The sequence below is a fragment of the Magallana gigas genome, chromosome 2, assembly GCF_963853765.1.
Source record: "Magallana gigas chromosome 2, xbMagGiga1.1, whole genome shotgun sequence".
NCBI classification, from domain to species: Eukaryota; Metazoa; Mollusca; class Bivalvia; order Ostreida; family Ostreidae; genus Magallana; species Magallana gigas.
Genome location: NC_088854.1, coordinates 38,377,213 through 38,393,176, shown reverse-complemented (window position 1 = coordinate 38,393,176; position 15,964 = coordinate 38,377,213). Strand labels below are relative to the sequence as shown.

Below are 15,964 nucleotides of genomic sequence, written 5' to 3'. Positions count from 1 at the left end.
TTGACTACGTAATTTTGCTTCTGTGCATGTTTGATTGATAGCTAGATTGTGAAAATCGTAGTTTTGTTTTGCGGGGGTGGGGGATGGGGGTTGGCTGTCGCAATATATTTAAAAAAAAAACTCGTCCGTTTAGAAAAAAAGGTTGATGTCAATGAGTGTGAAAAATGGTAAATTTTCCGCTAAAAACCCAAATAAAAATGAAGATTAAATTCATTGCAACTATAATCCACACCACCGCCAATCTGGAGGACGGGGAGGATTTTCTTGACCACACTGTGAGCTATGCCCACAAGAATCTCCCGCTGGGAGGGGGAACAAACACTGCATTGTGCGTGACCCCCATAAATTTGGACCAGCCTGGCTGCTCTAAGTTACGTACGAGTTAATGCCGCAATCATTTGACACAAGCCTCTGACATCTCCCCCCTGACATACTGCAAAAACCCACAAAGAAATACCTTGAGCCACACGCGGCCTGACCGATATCATAAAGAGAAAAATCAAGCCCAGAACTTTACTGATTTGAGGGTGAACAATTTTTCTTCTTCTCAAAGTGATTTAGGCTGTAGAATAAAAACTGCTGCCATTGTCGTGGGCACAATGATACCCACAGCGGGTGAGAGAAACATAATGTGTGGTAAAAACCCATCCTAGCTGTGTTCAACATGACTCTCAGATCTGCTGAACATTGGCAGGGAAAACGATAAAAAATACACAAGGTTCAGCATATTCAAAACAATGTTAACAAGTCTTTACGGGAATGAAAGTATATAAAAATTTTACTAATAAAATCAGTACATTTCATGCACGTGTATTTGATGCCAGAAAAATTAAAATTTATTTATTAAAACAGAGTTTTGACAATTTACATATTCATTTGGGTCTATTCGAGTTTATTGATAAAAGTTGTAACGATATTATAAGCTATTATTTATTTTAAAAAGTCTAATAAATATGTTTTTCTCTAATTGTGCGATTTCCGCTTTCCCACTATTACGAGAAGGCAATAAAATAATTCGTAATGACAAAGAAGGGGTCAATAAATCTATTAGAGTGCTAATGAGATGAACAATATTGCTATCGATCTGTCAGATCTATAGATTATCGATCTGTGAAATCTACACCCGACCGGGGCGAGGCAGGTCCGAGATCCAGCGCCTAGCCCCTGGGTGATAATGTCTTCTTCGAGACTTTGACACTTGAAAACACCTCATGGACCGTAAAATGGACTTAGAATCTGACATTCCGTGTATTTTGGACAATTAAGAGTGTATGTGCGATAAAATTTTCACAGGTTAGATATTGGTTGTGACATCTCTTGTGAACCATATGTATCGAACAACAATCGAAGGAAAACACTATCTCAAGTTTAATGAATATACACTGTACATTTGTAACATCTAGTGAAAGTTCCTTTTCCTTTTCTTCGATTATAATTTATATACTTTTAAACCAGATTTGAGTAAAAAAAAAAAACACATGTACAAATGTAGTTGATTATTTACAATTTTATATATTTTCCCTAATATTTATACAATCATATTACATATTTACCGCCCAAAAAATAATTTTTATTACTAGCATCCAGATTTCTTAAAATAAAATAATTGTTTACATTTACATTTTACCCAAATAGAAAAGCATTCAAATTGTTGGTTTTTTTTTTGAAGATATAAAAAAAAAGTATTATTCACATTTTCTCGATTCACTAATATTACACAGAAATTCAGATACAATATAAATCAATAAATTATTTTCACATGATTATAGATAAACCATTTTTATTATTTGCAATATTTTTCAATCTTTAAAATAGTACAAAACCCGTTATATGAATTAAACCGAATTCTCTCTAGAGTTTTAAACGTCTGCTAACTTACATTTATTTTGCTGAAGCATTAAATAAAGAAAACAACAGTATATGAAAGGAGTTATTCAAAAATACACGACCTTATTAAAAAAAAATATTGTAAAACTACATGTACTACTCAAAATTTGGATTAACTGTTTTAACAATCCTAATTTTTAAAAAATCAGTGTCTTTCATTGATCAAATGATGATCAAAAGCAATTTTTTTTTCATTACAAAAACGCCTTTTGAATAAAATATACAAATATTTCTCAGTATTAAAATGTTATGTATTGAGCAGATTCAATTTTAAACTGTGGTATTACAAACAAGTAAATAAACCTTTCATATTCGTGAAATTTATGCCTGAACTGAAGGAAGGGGGGGGGGGGGGGGGGAGAAAATCAATAGTAAAATCATTTCTGTGAAAAGTGTGAATATTTGGAGTTCATTAGAAATATACAGCAATTTGCAGAGCGATTTTCATGCACAGAGTGAAAGCCGATTCTTTTGGACACCAAGGGACGGATGGATTCCTCAGCTCTTCTAATTACGTGCGAGAAGTCCCCGGTAATGGAATTTCGGTACCTGTTTCAAGTTCTTTGGAAAGAGACAGTCTTGCGAAAATGGGCGGTCACTCTATGGGCGTTTTTCGCACCATAAACTGGGGACCTTATCCGATTACAATACATGCGATCATACAAGATCGATATTCAATTCAAAAGATCGCACTCATTACTGATAGCTAAGGAGATGCTATTTAGGGCTATTGTTTGCGTATTGGACACCAAGGGTTTTAATTTTTTTTGGTCTATCTTTCGTCTACCTATCCACAGACAATTTATATAGAGCATCTCCCCTGGTGTATCTATATCTTTCTGATAAATAAAGTCTTTTTTTGTGTTTGGCCACCATAGTCGTCGAGCCCAAAATTCGTCATTTTCGCTTAATCCGATTTTTTCTTGGTGGGGATTTACGAACATTATCCCTTGGAATTGAATACACAAAGTTTAAATAATGCTATTATTCGGTGGTATCATCTTCAGATCATGTCCTGCAGGAAAAATAATTGAACACCCGTTCTCTTTTTGTTAAGGTACTTTAAAAGAGTTGGGAACTAAAAAAAAAAAATAATGAAATCCCAGTATTTAAAAAAATTACAAACAGATTTAAATTCCTCATAAGTATTGTTATATTGTTGTTTATCAGATAACGGGGAAACTATGGACTAGGAGGATCATAATAAGACACGTCTATTCTCGATAGGTTCCGAAGAATAGACGGTCAATTAAGTGACATATCTCCAAAGAAAAACCCCGGTGATTTGATTCATTAAATCACAAGTAGATTTGGGATCCTTTTGCTTTCTTTCCAGAGAAATCTTTTGTCGGCTTTTTTTCTCTCTCTCTCCAGTCTCTTCAAATATGTGGGCACAAGTCTTTTCATCAGATAGATTTAACGCATTCCAATTTTTAATCGTATTGATAATTTGAAATTTTCTTTTAATAAAAAGAATCTGGATTTAAAGCTTAGATCATTGTCAAAATATGAGAATATTTTCGTATGACAGGTTGATGGGTATCAAATATGACAGAATTTTTTTTCTACCAAAATTCAGTACAAATAATTGGACAAGTATGTTGATAAAAAAGCAGAACTTGAAATAAAAAAAAAATCGAAATGTAGTGAATTAAAGTAGAAATCCCCCCCCCCCCCCCCCAAAAAAAAAATTACCCCCCCCCCATCAACATGAAGTGCGGGTGAATTAATAATTGAAGAAAGTAGAAAAAATGTCATATTGAACAATACACAAATATGTGACACTTGCTGTTCTGTTATAGATAGAGATCTGTTAATTGTTTGGATGTATACCTTGTAGCCATGCTATGGTACACGGGTAACGGTCTCAACATTTCCACCGTTATTGACACCCTGAAACTGACAACCAGAAAAACAGCTGAGAACTACGTGTACATTTCTTTCTATCGGATCTTGCATCTTATCTTTCCATTTTTTAACACTTTCTGACACCCCCCAAAACAGCACAAATATTGACACAGGGCAATATTGACGTTGTACAAACAATTTACACCTATATTTCTTTTAAAAATTGAACTTGAATTAACTATAGCTTTTATTTTTTTTCTATACACAACCCCGTGTATCCGTTTTATCTTGTTATAAATACTTATAAATATAGAAAAATAAATTAATAAAAATAAACAACTCCCTATTTTACCATAACATATTCACTTGTGCCGTTCAAAAGAAGAAGAAATAAAAGAAAATATTTCTTATTAATTATGAATAAACAAAAAGCACCGACTCCTATTTCTCCCCAAACAGTATGATCCCTCCAGTACAGTAATTAACTAATGCTGTTAATTTTCCACCCCATTTCTGGATGAAACAGTGGCTCTAGTGTAGTTCTTAATTAAGTTGAATGGATTGGTCACGTCTCGTCCCTACCGGTGGGGTGATGCTGACTGAGTCAGTCTCCCGGGGGGAGAGGGTGAGAGGGGGACAGTGTTCGGGCTTTGATGCTTGTTTGTAAACTATGAACCAGTCTTTTGAGCAGGTCGGACTAAAACGAATTTTATTAAGTATAATATCACAGTCTGTCAATCTAAAAGCCTTTAATCATTTCCAAAGTTTACACAGTCAATCATCTGTTCCGTCCGTTCCGTTCTCACCGTGTACCGTTAATATATTCTCTATACATCATATGATCTGTTTAGAGGGGGGGGGGTCTTTAATCTAATGCATAAAATACTTGATTGCTGAGGGAGAGGGTTGAAAGGTTAAGGTGTGTGCTAAAAGGTATAAAATACACAAATTACTTAGAAACTATCCAATTTATTGAAAACAATGGATTTCATAAACAAAAACAAAACAGACAGACACTTGTGTGATGACTTAAACAACTATCGATTATTGTTCAATACTTAAACTATGTATAAATAACTATTACTCAATAAATAAATTAATTACTTCAAATATCATGAACTACAAATAAATCAATATTTAATACATTTACAGAGGGGGCAAATTCAGTTGTTAATTTTTCATCTCCCATTTACAGTAACTCAAAGTTCTCACATGGACGGACATTAATTTGAGGGATAAACATAGATCACAAAGCCAGTAACCATGGAGATTATGTACACTTAACAGTTTATAATATCACAGACAGAGAGGAATACAATAAATACAGGGCAGAAAAGTGATCACATTTTTCATTTAGTCATCAAAGGCAGTAATATAAACAATCAAATAAAATCTATTATTGTAGTTGATAGATTTTATCTCATGCATATAAATTAGCAGTTTAAAAATTATTAATTATTAATAAAACTGATATAATAAGACTGAGGTAGTTCTATATACACTTGATATATCTTGAATTTTTAATTATGGGGTTAATTGATCTGTATCTTATTTTTTGAATTGATAAATCATTTAAAATATGATCTATTTGTAAAAAAAAAAATCAAATATAAATAATAAATATTATACCAGTAAATACAACTTCTGTTTGGTAAATAAGTTCTATGCCCTCAACTTATACGGTAACAACATTTTCAAAATTCGAAAGAATCTATTTACATGTACTAAACAATTTCATAATAATATATTTATCCTTAGAAAAATATTTTTACACACTTTTTCATATTCATACTATTTGAAAAGTTACATATTACATGTACTAGTACTGATAGTTAATTTTTTATTCAAAGAAATTCATAAAATTTCAGTCTTATAAAAATTGCATTAACCCTGTTATTGAAATAAATCGTACATGCAAATGAACCAGTAATGGAAGACAAGACTAGTTTACATTATACAAGAAAACAAACAGATAACAAAGTGAAAAATTATACACAAGATTCAAGAGAAAAATAAGGAAAGATACTTTTTGCACTATAAAGCTGTGATAATATGAATGAATGAAAATAAGTTCTACACCCCAAAGACTTAAATATTATGGCTATATCTATATTTAATGGGCTAATGAAAAACAAATAAATGAAGAATTCAGTGCACCAAATATAACAAACATGCATTCCTAACATATTTCGGGTTGTGTGGGTAAAAGTCAACGTGTGAAGATAAAAATATTAAATACTGAACAAAGTGAGTGAAAATCACCCAGAGAAATATATATAAAACAGTGTAAAACTATTGCACTTCTAATTCTACTGTTGTATAATACGTAAGTACAATGTTATTGTAAGAATAAGCTACATAGATCAGAAATCACGTAGATCCATGCAGACATTGTGTTGTGTGTTTAAATGCAAGAGGCGATAAATAACAAATATAACTCTCATTTATTCCTAAATGTTGAAAATATATACAGTGAAAAAAAAAAGATTGACAAGCAGGCAAGCACTGGACATATATACACATAAACAATATATGTAATATCAATATCTTTGTACGATTCACCATTTATGATCACAATACAATTTCTGTCAAACATCTTCATATTTTTAAGATGTTACACCTGTATAAACATACAAGTACTAAAATACATTAGCTGTGTGATTATCTCTTGTTTCGTTGTTTCAATTTTTAATTTGGATGACCAAAAAAACCCAAAAAATGTTAATACATTACAAAATAATCTCAAAGTTCTGAGAAAATTCAAGAAATTCTCAAGTTACGTGGCAAACTTGACGTGAGTGGGCTTGCGGTAGAATCCAGTCCCCCTCGGAGTTGACCCCTTGACCCCTGCTCCGTGTAATGAGGACCCTTTCAGGCCCCCTCCATACTTGGTGTTGGCACCAAATTTGGAACCAGACACTCCAAAGTAGGCCCCAGTGGTAGTTCCCTGCTTGGCTCTAAAAAAAACAAGAAAAATGTTTTTAATTGATTTTATAATTCATGAAGTCATATGGCAGAACATGGTCTAATATTTAAGAAAACAATATCAATCTCCTAAATGTTTTTGAAAATTCAGCCATGTGTATTATAAATAAAGACTATTAATTAATTCATAACTAGGTTAAATCATATACTCTTTTTCTTACTCGGAATCGGACGTGAACCTTGGGGTGTGGGTGTTGGACTTTGGGGTATAAGTTGACCGGGGTGTGGAGGGGTGCAGACCAGTACTGGTAGTAGGAATAGGCCTCTCTGTAAATAAAAGGAAACTGATTTTCCAAACTTCTTTCATGATCAAATGACAGAATACAAGAGGTTACTGCTTAAAAGAAGTGAACAAATTAGCAGCTTTCACTCCATAAACTTAATGCAATTTGTAACATCACTTCTAGAAAATAATAGTGACACAACCATATTTTGATGAAATTAAGATAAAATATACAAGTATATCCCTGCAATAATGTAACCCCTCCCATAATCTCCTTTCTCTCTTTCTTTCTTTCTTTCTTTCTTTCTTTCTGTCTTCCCTCTCCAAAAAATGTTAGAAGAAGAAAATTTAAGAGAGCTACAGTTCTGCAGATATCATTTCCATGTATAAAACAAGCTTCGTAAGGAAAAATAATGCCACAATTTTCCGAATTCTAACCAACCTATTGTTGAAAAAAAAAACCAACTTCATTCATTCCCATGTACAAATTTGACCTTTAGAATTCCTGACCTTTGCTCTTTGGATGGGGGTCATTCAGATCTGGGAAACTGGTTGGACGACTTCTACTTCTGAAGGTTGACGGGGGAGATTCGTTCTCTTTGTCCTCATGAGGAGTCTTGTTTCTCCTGGGTTTGGGGATCTTCTTTGAGTACTTGTTAAAATGCAATCATAAATTATGTAAATATCACATTCAATATAATGTGGTTTTATCAATATTTATTGAGTGCAAACTGTTGTGGATTTCTTGCTGATCCACAAAATTTAATGCTTATGAATTAACAGAAATTAAAAACTTGGCAACAACATGTAGCAGTATTGGTGGAGCCATTTTTCCTGAGGATTTTCAATCACAGAACATGGTTCAAGACATTTTGTAAACAATATATCACTCTTCATTCTTTTTTGTAGAAAATTTTGGAAAAATAAATAGAGTTTACTAAATACAATGTTACTCACCTCTCTGGCTCGGTCAGATTTACTTTTTGTGTTATACATGTGGGTTGGACTCTGAGGACGGCCATGATCTTTTGTCCATTTCTCACAGAACGGAACATGGCGCTCCGCAGCTTTACGACTGAAGGACCTTCCGCACCACTTACACACTACTGTTTCTGAAAACAAAAATGAGCATTTTGAAAGATCTGCAATAGTGTAGGCCTTTTATTGGAATACATGTAATTTATATACATGCATTCAAAGAAGCAATTTTTGTGCATTGTCTTAAATGTACTGGTTTCAGGGGATAATATTTCAAGGGAAAAGTATTTTTCTTGAAAAAAAATTCCCCACTACACAAACATATACAATGTAGATATTTGTGGGCAAGGCATAACTTTGTATGTTGTATCTTAAATGTACTGGTTTCAGGGGATAATATTTCAAGGGAAAAATATTTTTCTTGACAAAAAATCTTCACTACACAAGCATATAGAATGTAGATATTTGTGGGCAAGGCATAACTTTGTATGTTGTCTCTTAATGTATGCTAAGGGTATCAAAGAACTCCCAAAATCCCATTAACCAATGAAAATAAGAATGGATAATGTTTGAAACTGCTAAAATGAGGCAAACTTGATCTTTGGTTAAATTGTTATGAGAAATCTTTCAAATCCATTCAAGTCAAATTTTATTAAAAAAATTTTTGTAAAAAAAGTTGAAAGTGAGGGACTGACAAAATAGAACAAAAGAGATTTTAAATGTGCTGAAGAAATCATGTAATGATCTCTTCAGATTCCTTAGAGTGGTCCAGTACATACCTAAATCACTCTTCAGTTCTTCCTCCCGTTTCTTGGCCTTGGCAGCCCTCCTCTGTCTCCGTATATGCCTGAGTAACTCCTCGTGTGTCCCCCGCCAGTCCCCTGGGATGTGGGAGGGGCCAAACTTGGCTGAATAACCATTAGGGTCAAAATACTCATCGTCACTGTCAATGTTCACTTCCTTCTTGTGGCGCTGACGACAAGCAGGCTCGTGTGTTTTCTGACATAGACAAAGAAGGTACATGTATATGTACTACGAAAATGCTGCATGTAATATAAATATGGTATATGATTGTCATAAAAGAATGTAATCACAACAAATATCTGTCAGATAATGATCATATTTCAAATATACGTAATATTATTCAATAACATTATTATCAGCTGGTAGGCAAAATTGAATAGTAAACTATTAAGTTTTCCATTGCTGCTCCATCTACCTACCAGGGCATCGATTCTCAACATCTTCCCACAAAATGAACACTTGAATCGAGTTTCTTCATAATCATCTGTAAAAATTAAACAACACTCAAATTAAACAGACCAGTATGTTGTTCTCAAATTTTTTTGACATAAAACACCAATACATTTGCTCAAATACATGTAGGAAGCAAACCTGCTGACTCCATAACCAGTAGCACAATTTACATATGCATGTATTAAGGTAACTTACATTTCATGCCCATGCAACAGAAATATCCACAATAACACCTCAATGTTGAATGATAAAAGAGATGGGAAATTGCAAAGGCATGATCAATAAAAAGCTCTAATCTCAGCAAAGAGGAAAAGCTCCTCTTGTAATGGAGCAATTTAATTCGTTATCACTGCATGGCCATGGAAATGGATTCATGCCATTTTTCTTACCAGTATACATGTATCGAAAGAGACTGGTTTGGATGCTAAGTATTTGAACTGGTTTCAATTTTAATTCCACAGCCAAACAAAATAACTATTAATTCATCAACCAATGTCATGCATGACAGGCAACATTACAAATTCAAGGGAGAAATTTTATGAGATAAAATTTTGAAATTTAGTACATGTAATGAAAGAAAAGACCCTCAAACTGGTCTGCATGCCAGTAACAAACGTCATGCTGACAGAGCTAGCAAAACCTGATATTTAAAGTTAAAACCTTTTATTTGTTTTTACAAAACCTGTAGCATATACTCATGCCAATATTAACAACTTACCAAAGAAACAGAAGCGAAATCCTAAATAAAAGTGGACCTTGATTAGTTCATTGAGCTATTTTCATTTACTGTTACATTTTTGAATTCAGCTCCTTTTCCAATTGATTGTGGGAAAAATCTAAGCTCAAGTAAACATAAAACCTGTATGGTCTAGCTTTAAAAATCAAACAACTTTACAATATTTCATAATTCCTCAGTTTGTTTCATTCCAAGAAACACAACTCTTTCAAAGTCCATTGATATAATCTCCAAGAGTATGTTCCCTTTCACCATTAATAATTCATCTATGTGGAACATAAATTGCCTATTGACATTTTACCAAACAACCCTCCATTTACCTGAATCTGTATCAGACTCTGACATGCTGAATCTAAAGGTCGGCTCATCATCTGTATCTGACAAATTGTTGGTCATCCGAGATTTGCCTTGGCGAGGAGAAAATAGATATTCCTCATTGAGATCCTCATGAAAGCCGTATTCACCCGCAACATTTCTCTTCCTCTCCTTCTCTTTCTTTGTGGAAAATTCTCCTTTTCCTCCAGAACCTGAGAAATTCATACAAAAAGGTTAACAATTCAAGAATTTACCAGGTTGTCTGTTTGATGAAACTTTACAATAAAGAATAATTTATTAACCTTTTTGGTTAACATTTCCCCTATTGATTCTGCATATTTTTAAAGCATTCTTATCAACCTAAAAAAACTTATTTCTTTTTCACACGTTTAGCATATACATAAATAACAACATTTTTAATAATATATATACATGTATGGTATGAAAATGTCTTACACTCAATCTTGCAGCATGTTTGTTCTGGTGAGTTGTACTTGGAAATTATGTTCATGAAAAATTACTTTAAAAATCAAATGTACGGAGGGTTAAACCACCATTTTTCAAATATGAAATATTGCTGTTCTTCATAATAACACTGGGCCAAAGACAATTACCTGGCTTTATATTATAAATTATATAAGATATTCTAAAGTGAAATTTATGAAATTAAAAAAATTAAAAATTCCAGTAAGTTTCCGAAGTGCTCTATCGAGATCATCAATTATATATACTTACTTGAAAAGAACTGGGCAAATGGGTCCTCTTTGTTTCCATAGAAAGCAGAAAACTCGAAGGGTGTGGAGGAAGTAAAGAACATGGAGAACTGTGAATCCAAATCATCCACAAACGTCTTAAAAGCAAACGAAAAGGACCTGCCTTCATCGCCAAACCCTGTAAATATATACAGAATTCATAACAGTGTCAAGAAGTGGCATCGTCAATTCCCAGATTGCCCTTTAGGATAATCATTAGATATAGGATTCAATTATGTTATATCAAAAATTTACAAAATCATTGATAAAAAAAAATACGGTAATATTCAGAATATTAATATAAATTCATTGAAAAATGAGAATGACCTGGAGAAAAATCTTCATCTGCTTCATTCCAATCCTGGCTCCAGGGTTTTTGGCGCGGTTTGTGGGTTGGTTTTTTCTTCTTGCCTTTTGTTTCTTTAGCATCTGTGTGGGACCTAAGCAAGAGGGAATTATGAAGGCTCCATCAATCAATTCTTTCAATGAGATATTTCAAACACCTTTGTTCATAAAAGCAATAAATCTGAATACGAAAAATCAACCCCAACTCTCTCTCTCTCTCTCTCTCTCTCTCTCTCTCTCTCTCTCTCTCTCTCTCTCTCTCTCTCTCTCTCTCCAATCAAAATACTTTTAAGAACATAAAAAAGAAAATTCATGGTCCAGGTAGTTAACAGAGATATAATTTGCAAATTAATGTGAAGTAATATCTAATGAGCATTTCTCTTTGACCACAAGTGTGTAACACTCAGTGCAGCTAATATGTTTCATTTCTAAAAATGAATAGTAAACATATGAGTCATCACTGCATATTCCACAATCATGACACGTGTAGCCAAATAAATACATGGCAGTATATTGCTACTGTTTCATACCTCCTTTGCACTGAATGCATTTACGCATTAGGTGGTGTATATATATATATAACACAAACCGATCAAACACTAGACCATAAAGTGCATTATAACAAAAATTTAACAAAAGTGAAATTGCTTTTAAGAAGAACAATGCTGGTCTCATGTTCACAAACTGATGGTTTAACCTACTGAGTTATGTAAGCTAGTTGTTACACAAAGAAAATTAATAAAAAAAATAAAGACTTGAGTAAATTTCATTATTTAATTTAAAAGAAAATTCTTCACATAATGAAAGTTTTCCATTTCTGATCCTTAAAGGAACTGAAAATTTCTATGACTTCCTTTATTTTTTTTTGCACCATGCAAAGTAAAATTAAAAATGCTGTATTTTCCTCAATATTCCTGGGTGTTAATTTTCATGGATTAAAGAAAAAAGCCTCAAGAACACCTAGATTCATAACCAATGATCCTGTCAACATGATATATACAGCATATATTGCACTTCAACAAATATTTAATTTCTTGGAAAAATGAAATCCACGAAAATTGGGATTCAATGAATACTGCTGAAACAACAGTTTACCGGTGGATTAAATGGAGCACATGTAAAAAGAGCAATGGGTATTGATAAACTCCCGTTAGAACACTATTGACATTTATGAAATTGATCTAAAAAAAAAATGCATCTCATGATTAATATTACCAAGAAGAGCCACTCGGTTCCTGGAAGTCAAACCTAGTCTTGAAACTGGTTCCCTTATATTTACTGGAGTATGCTGTGTGGTCCTTGTTGGACTGGTTCTCTTTCGTGCTTGTGAAATACGATGAAAACCCACCACTGGGGGGAACTTTGGATGATTTCTGTTCTTTTTGTCGGTTCAGATCTCTTTCATAAATTTCACGTCTGCAAAACAAACGAAATCATTCCGATATCGTCTACACATACACGTAAACGGTTACTCATTGCCATTAAACTTGCGCTAAAAAAAATTGGTAATGCATCATTATGGTATGTATGTTAATTAAGAATACACATGCATTCTTTTCTTTTTGGCATCGTAGGCTTTTGTAGCACAATCAGAATTCAAATTTCAGCACTTATTCAATATAAATATAAATTTCGGCACTTTCCTAGACTTTATTGTTGTTTATGCATTTCAATGACAGGCAAAAATAAAAAATAAAACACCTTTTATAGCCCATTCAAAACTCTGACCATCTTCAGTATATACCTGTCTTGACTCTTCAGGATCTCATAAGCCGCACCGATTTCCTTGAACTTTTCCTCTGCCCCAGCATCACTGTTTTTGTCAGGGTGGTACTTCTTGGCCAGGGACTTGTAGGCCTTCTTAATCTCCTCCTCACTGGCCCCCACCTTCAGCCCCAGCACAGTAAAGTGGTTCTTTGTCATCTCCCACACACTTTAGGGACCCTGATTTAACAAAGAGATTAATTCATTCCAAATTTGAGACATGTATTTCAGGTATGTTTATTTTTGTTTAAAACATGCAATCATAATGCATTGAATGACAATTAATATTGGTAAATGAAGGCATTATAAAAAAAAAAAATGACAATTGCAATAAAGTACTTTTTATCAGTGTGAATAGAAATACCAAAACACCTAGGTTTGTTAAAAAATAATAAGGCTCTGGTGTAGTCTTCCTTGGTGCTTTGCCCCAGGAGCTTACTGATTCTGGCAATTTAAACACTCGATTTAATGTCTGATCAAAATATAACTTGAAATAATCAACAGGTTTGGTTAATTTTGGTGCTGCTGAGTGTCAATATTAGGGTTGGATACCATTAAGGATGAAACAGTAAGATACCATACCAGTATTTTTGAATTGATACGGTATTTTTAACGATACGGTACTAGACCTCAATAAATAAACAATGATAAGTATTTTTTTTCAATAAATATGTTTTTGATCTTTCAGTGTTATAATTTATAAAGATAGTATCATACATTTACAATAACATATGAGTTTACAAACTATATGTTTATGCTTCAATCTTTTAATAAAAGATTAACAATCAAATAAATTGAATCTGATTCTCAAATGTTTAGTAAAGTTCCATGTGTTTTCCCCTTTTCCCAGGCAAAATAACTGGCAATTGTTGCAAACACCACCATCTGACTTCCTACTGAAATGAGACTAAACAGCCGAGCGGTTTACCCGGTTGCCAGCCATTGTAAGGTCACACTAATTGACGAAACATCAGAATATAGAACGAAAATAAATAAAAAACTTTTGCGCTACTTTGTCTTTTTAATTTACATTTATTGTCAGAATGAAATTTAAACACTATCATTGTAGATGTATTTTAGTTTTTTTTTAAATTAATGTATTGATTTATTAAAGTATTAGCATTCGAATCAAGTATCGTACTAAGAATGATAAAGCGCATATTTCGTTAATTAGCCTATCCTTTTAATACGCGGAGAATTCAATATAAGCGAGTCTGTAATCGTTTTTTAAAATCATTTTAATTGTATAAAAAGGTTCAAAGATACATAAATACCGTTATTAGTACCGGTATTAAATGAAACGGTATTTTACCTGTATTTTTAAAGCAACTATTCGGTACGGTATTGGTACCGTGTACCGGTATCCAACCCTAGTCAATATATTTAATGTAATAAATTTATTTGTTTATTCATTCAACGGTAAAAAAAAAATTCAAGGAAAATGACAAGATATATGCTAATTAATGAACTCATAATTCAAAGTGAACTTAATTTACACTCAATGAAAATAATAATAAAGGAACAGGTTGTATTTTTTCCTATATTTTTAAAAATTAAGCTACCAGTCATTTGAAGCGTACATAATATGAGGCCTTAAAATTATTCTTAATGACAAATCTGAACAAGATCTGTGAAAAAACCAGCCAATCCAGATTATTTTTAGTTTATATTGATTCAAAGTGCATAAGTACTGATTATTGATACCAACATGTGTATTTTTGTTCATGAACTTACTTCAGATATTTACCAGGTCCTCTGACCAAATAAAATGTTTTCATAGCTCAGACATAAGAATGAAGCGCACTTACTCAAAATATCTCCATATATTTCTTATTTATAGAAAAGATGAGTTTATCTAAATAAATGACATTAGGGCCTATGTGATCTCATAAAATAGGCACGATATCCAAATTTGGTGTGTTTACTACAAGAAAACATGGCGGCATATGAATCACAGGAACAAATCACAAACGTTTCTCCAAATATACCTACCATTTTTAAGCCATCAAGCAAGACTGTAGCATATTATTGTCATTGTAAATAATCCAGCGGATTACATGCTCTTTAAATAAAACTTCAACACTTTTTGACAGTTCAGAGCTCTTCTTGTTTCTTGACAACAAAAGGTGAAGGTAGCAAGACTTTTAGGCCCCAAGATGTTTAGGCCCTTCATTGATAAGACGCTTAGGCCCCAACATGTTTAGGCCCCAAGATGTTTAGGCACCAGCCTACATTTTTCTAAGTTAATTATAATTTTCATTTTATTTTTTAAATGAATAATGGTTTAGGCACCAGCATACATTTGTATAAGTAAATCATAATTTACATTTTATTATTTAAAACTTCATTTACTTTAAAAATTATAAAGAAGTATAATCTGCATCTTATGCATAATTTATTATTTTTTGAATATCATATCATTTTGTCACATCATTATATTTTCTATATTTAATTTTCTAATGAGAGATCAAAGAAACGGTAAATACTTTCATTTACTTTGTGTATGACATGAATTAAATTGTTAAAACAACACCCCCACCGTATCGATCCTGCTCCCTCTCTAGATAGGTGCTTATTAGAAGAAGATAATGAAGAGATCCTCTAGTAATACAATGAGGGTTTCACACCTCACGTTGGAAGTAAACCATGAAGAGCCGGTGTAACGAAGAATTTTGACCCGGGTTGAAAATTGACCCGGGGGTAATTTTTCCACGTTGAATATTGATACCAATGGTGTTAAATAAAGACCCTAATCCATTGAAAACTGACCCGCATCGTGGAATTTTGATCATGAAACCGGTTCAAAATTCAACAGCGAAGAAGCACAAATTAAAGAATCAATATTATAACTTGAGTTTATTTAATTAAAAATTA

General features: G+C 32.8%; 1 protein-coding gene across 2 annotated transcripts; it reads right to left on the bottom strand.

The window, feature by feature from the left end:
* Window positions 1-5,444: 5,444 nt before the first annotated feature.
* On the bottom strand, window positions 5,445-15,223 carry LOC105330614 (uncharacterized). 2 transcript variants are annotated; one of them, XM_034444176.2, is made up of 13 exons: window positions 15,083-15,223; window positions 13,071-13,270; window positions 12,542-12,742; window positions 11,309-11,421; window positions 10,965-11,120; window positions 10,235-10,441; window positions 9,897-9,917; window positions 9,145-9,209; window positions 8,701-8,920; window positions 7,901-8,055; window positions 7,454-7,595; window positions 6,882-6,987; window positions 5,445-6,692 (listed from the first exon to the last, which is right to left on the bottom strand). In XM_034444176.2, the coding sequence occupies exons 2-13, from the start codon at window positions 13,247-13,249 to the stop codon at window positions 6,512-6,514; spliced, it is 1,746 nt and encodes a 581-aa protein (XP_034300067.2). In that variant the 5' UTR covers window positions 13,250-13,270; window positions 15,083-15,223; the 3' UTR covers window positions 5,445-6,511. The 2 variants fall into 2 exon arrangements, with proteins under 2 accessions (XP_034300067.2, XP_011430729.3); XM_011432427.4 differs by lacking the exon at window positions 9,897-9,917.
* Window positions 15,224-15,964: the final 741 nt, after the last annotated feature.

Coding starts and splice junctions, on each gene's coding strand:
- LOC105330614 (XM_034444176.2), bottom strand. CDS start 13,249: ATGACAAAGAACCACTTTACTGTGCTGGGGCTGAAGGTGGGGGCCAGT. Junction 10,442..10,964: donor ATTTGCCCAGTTCTTTTCAA/GTAAGTATATAT, acceptor TGAATTTCTCAG/GTTCTGGAGGAAAAGGAGAA. Junction 8,056..8,700: donor AGAACTGAAGAGTGATTTAG/GTATGTACTGGA, acceptor TTTTGTTTTCAG/AAACAGTAGTGTGTAAGTGG.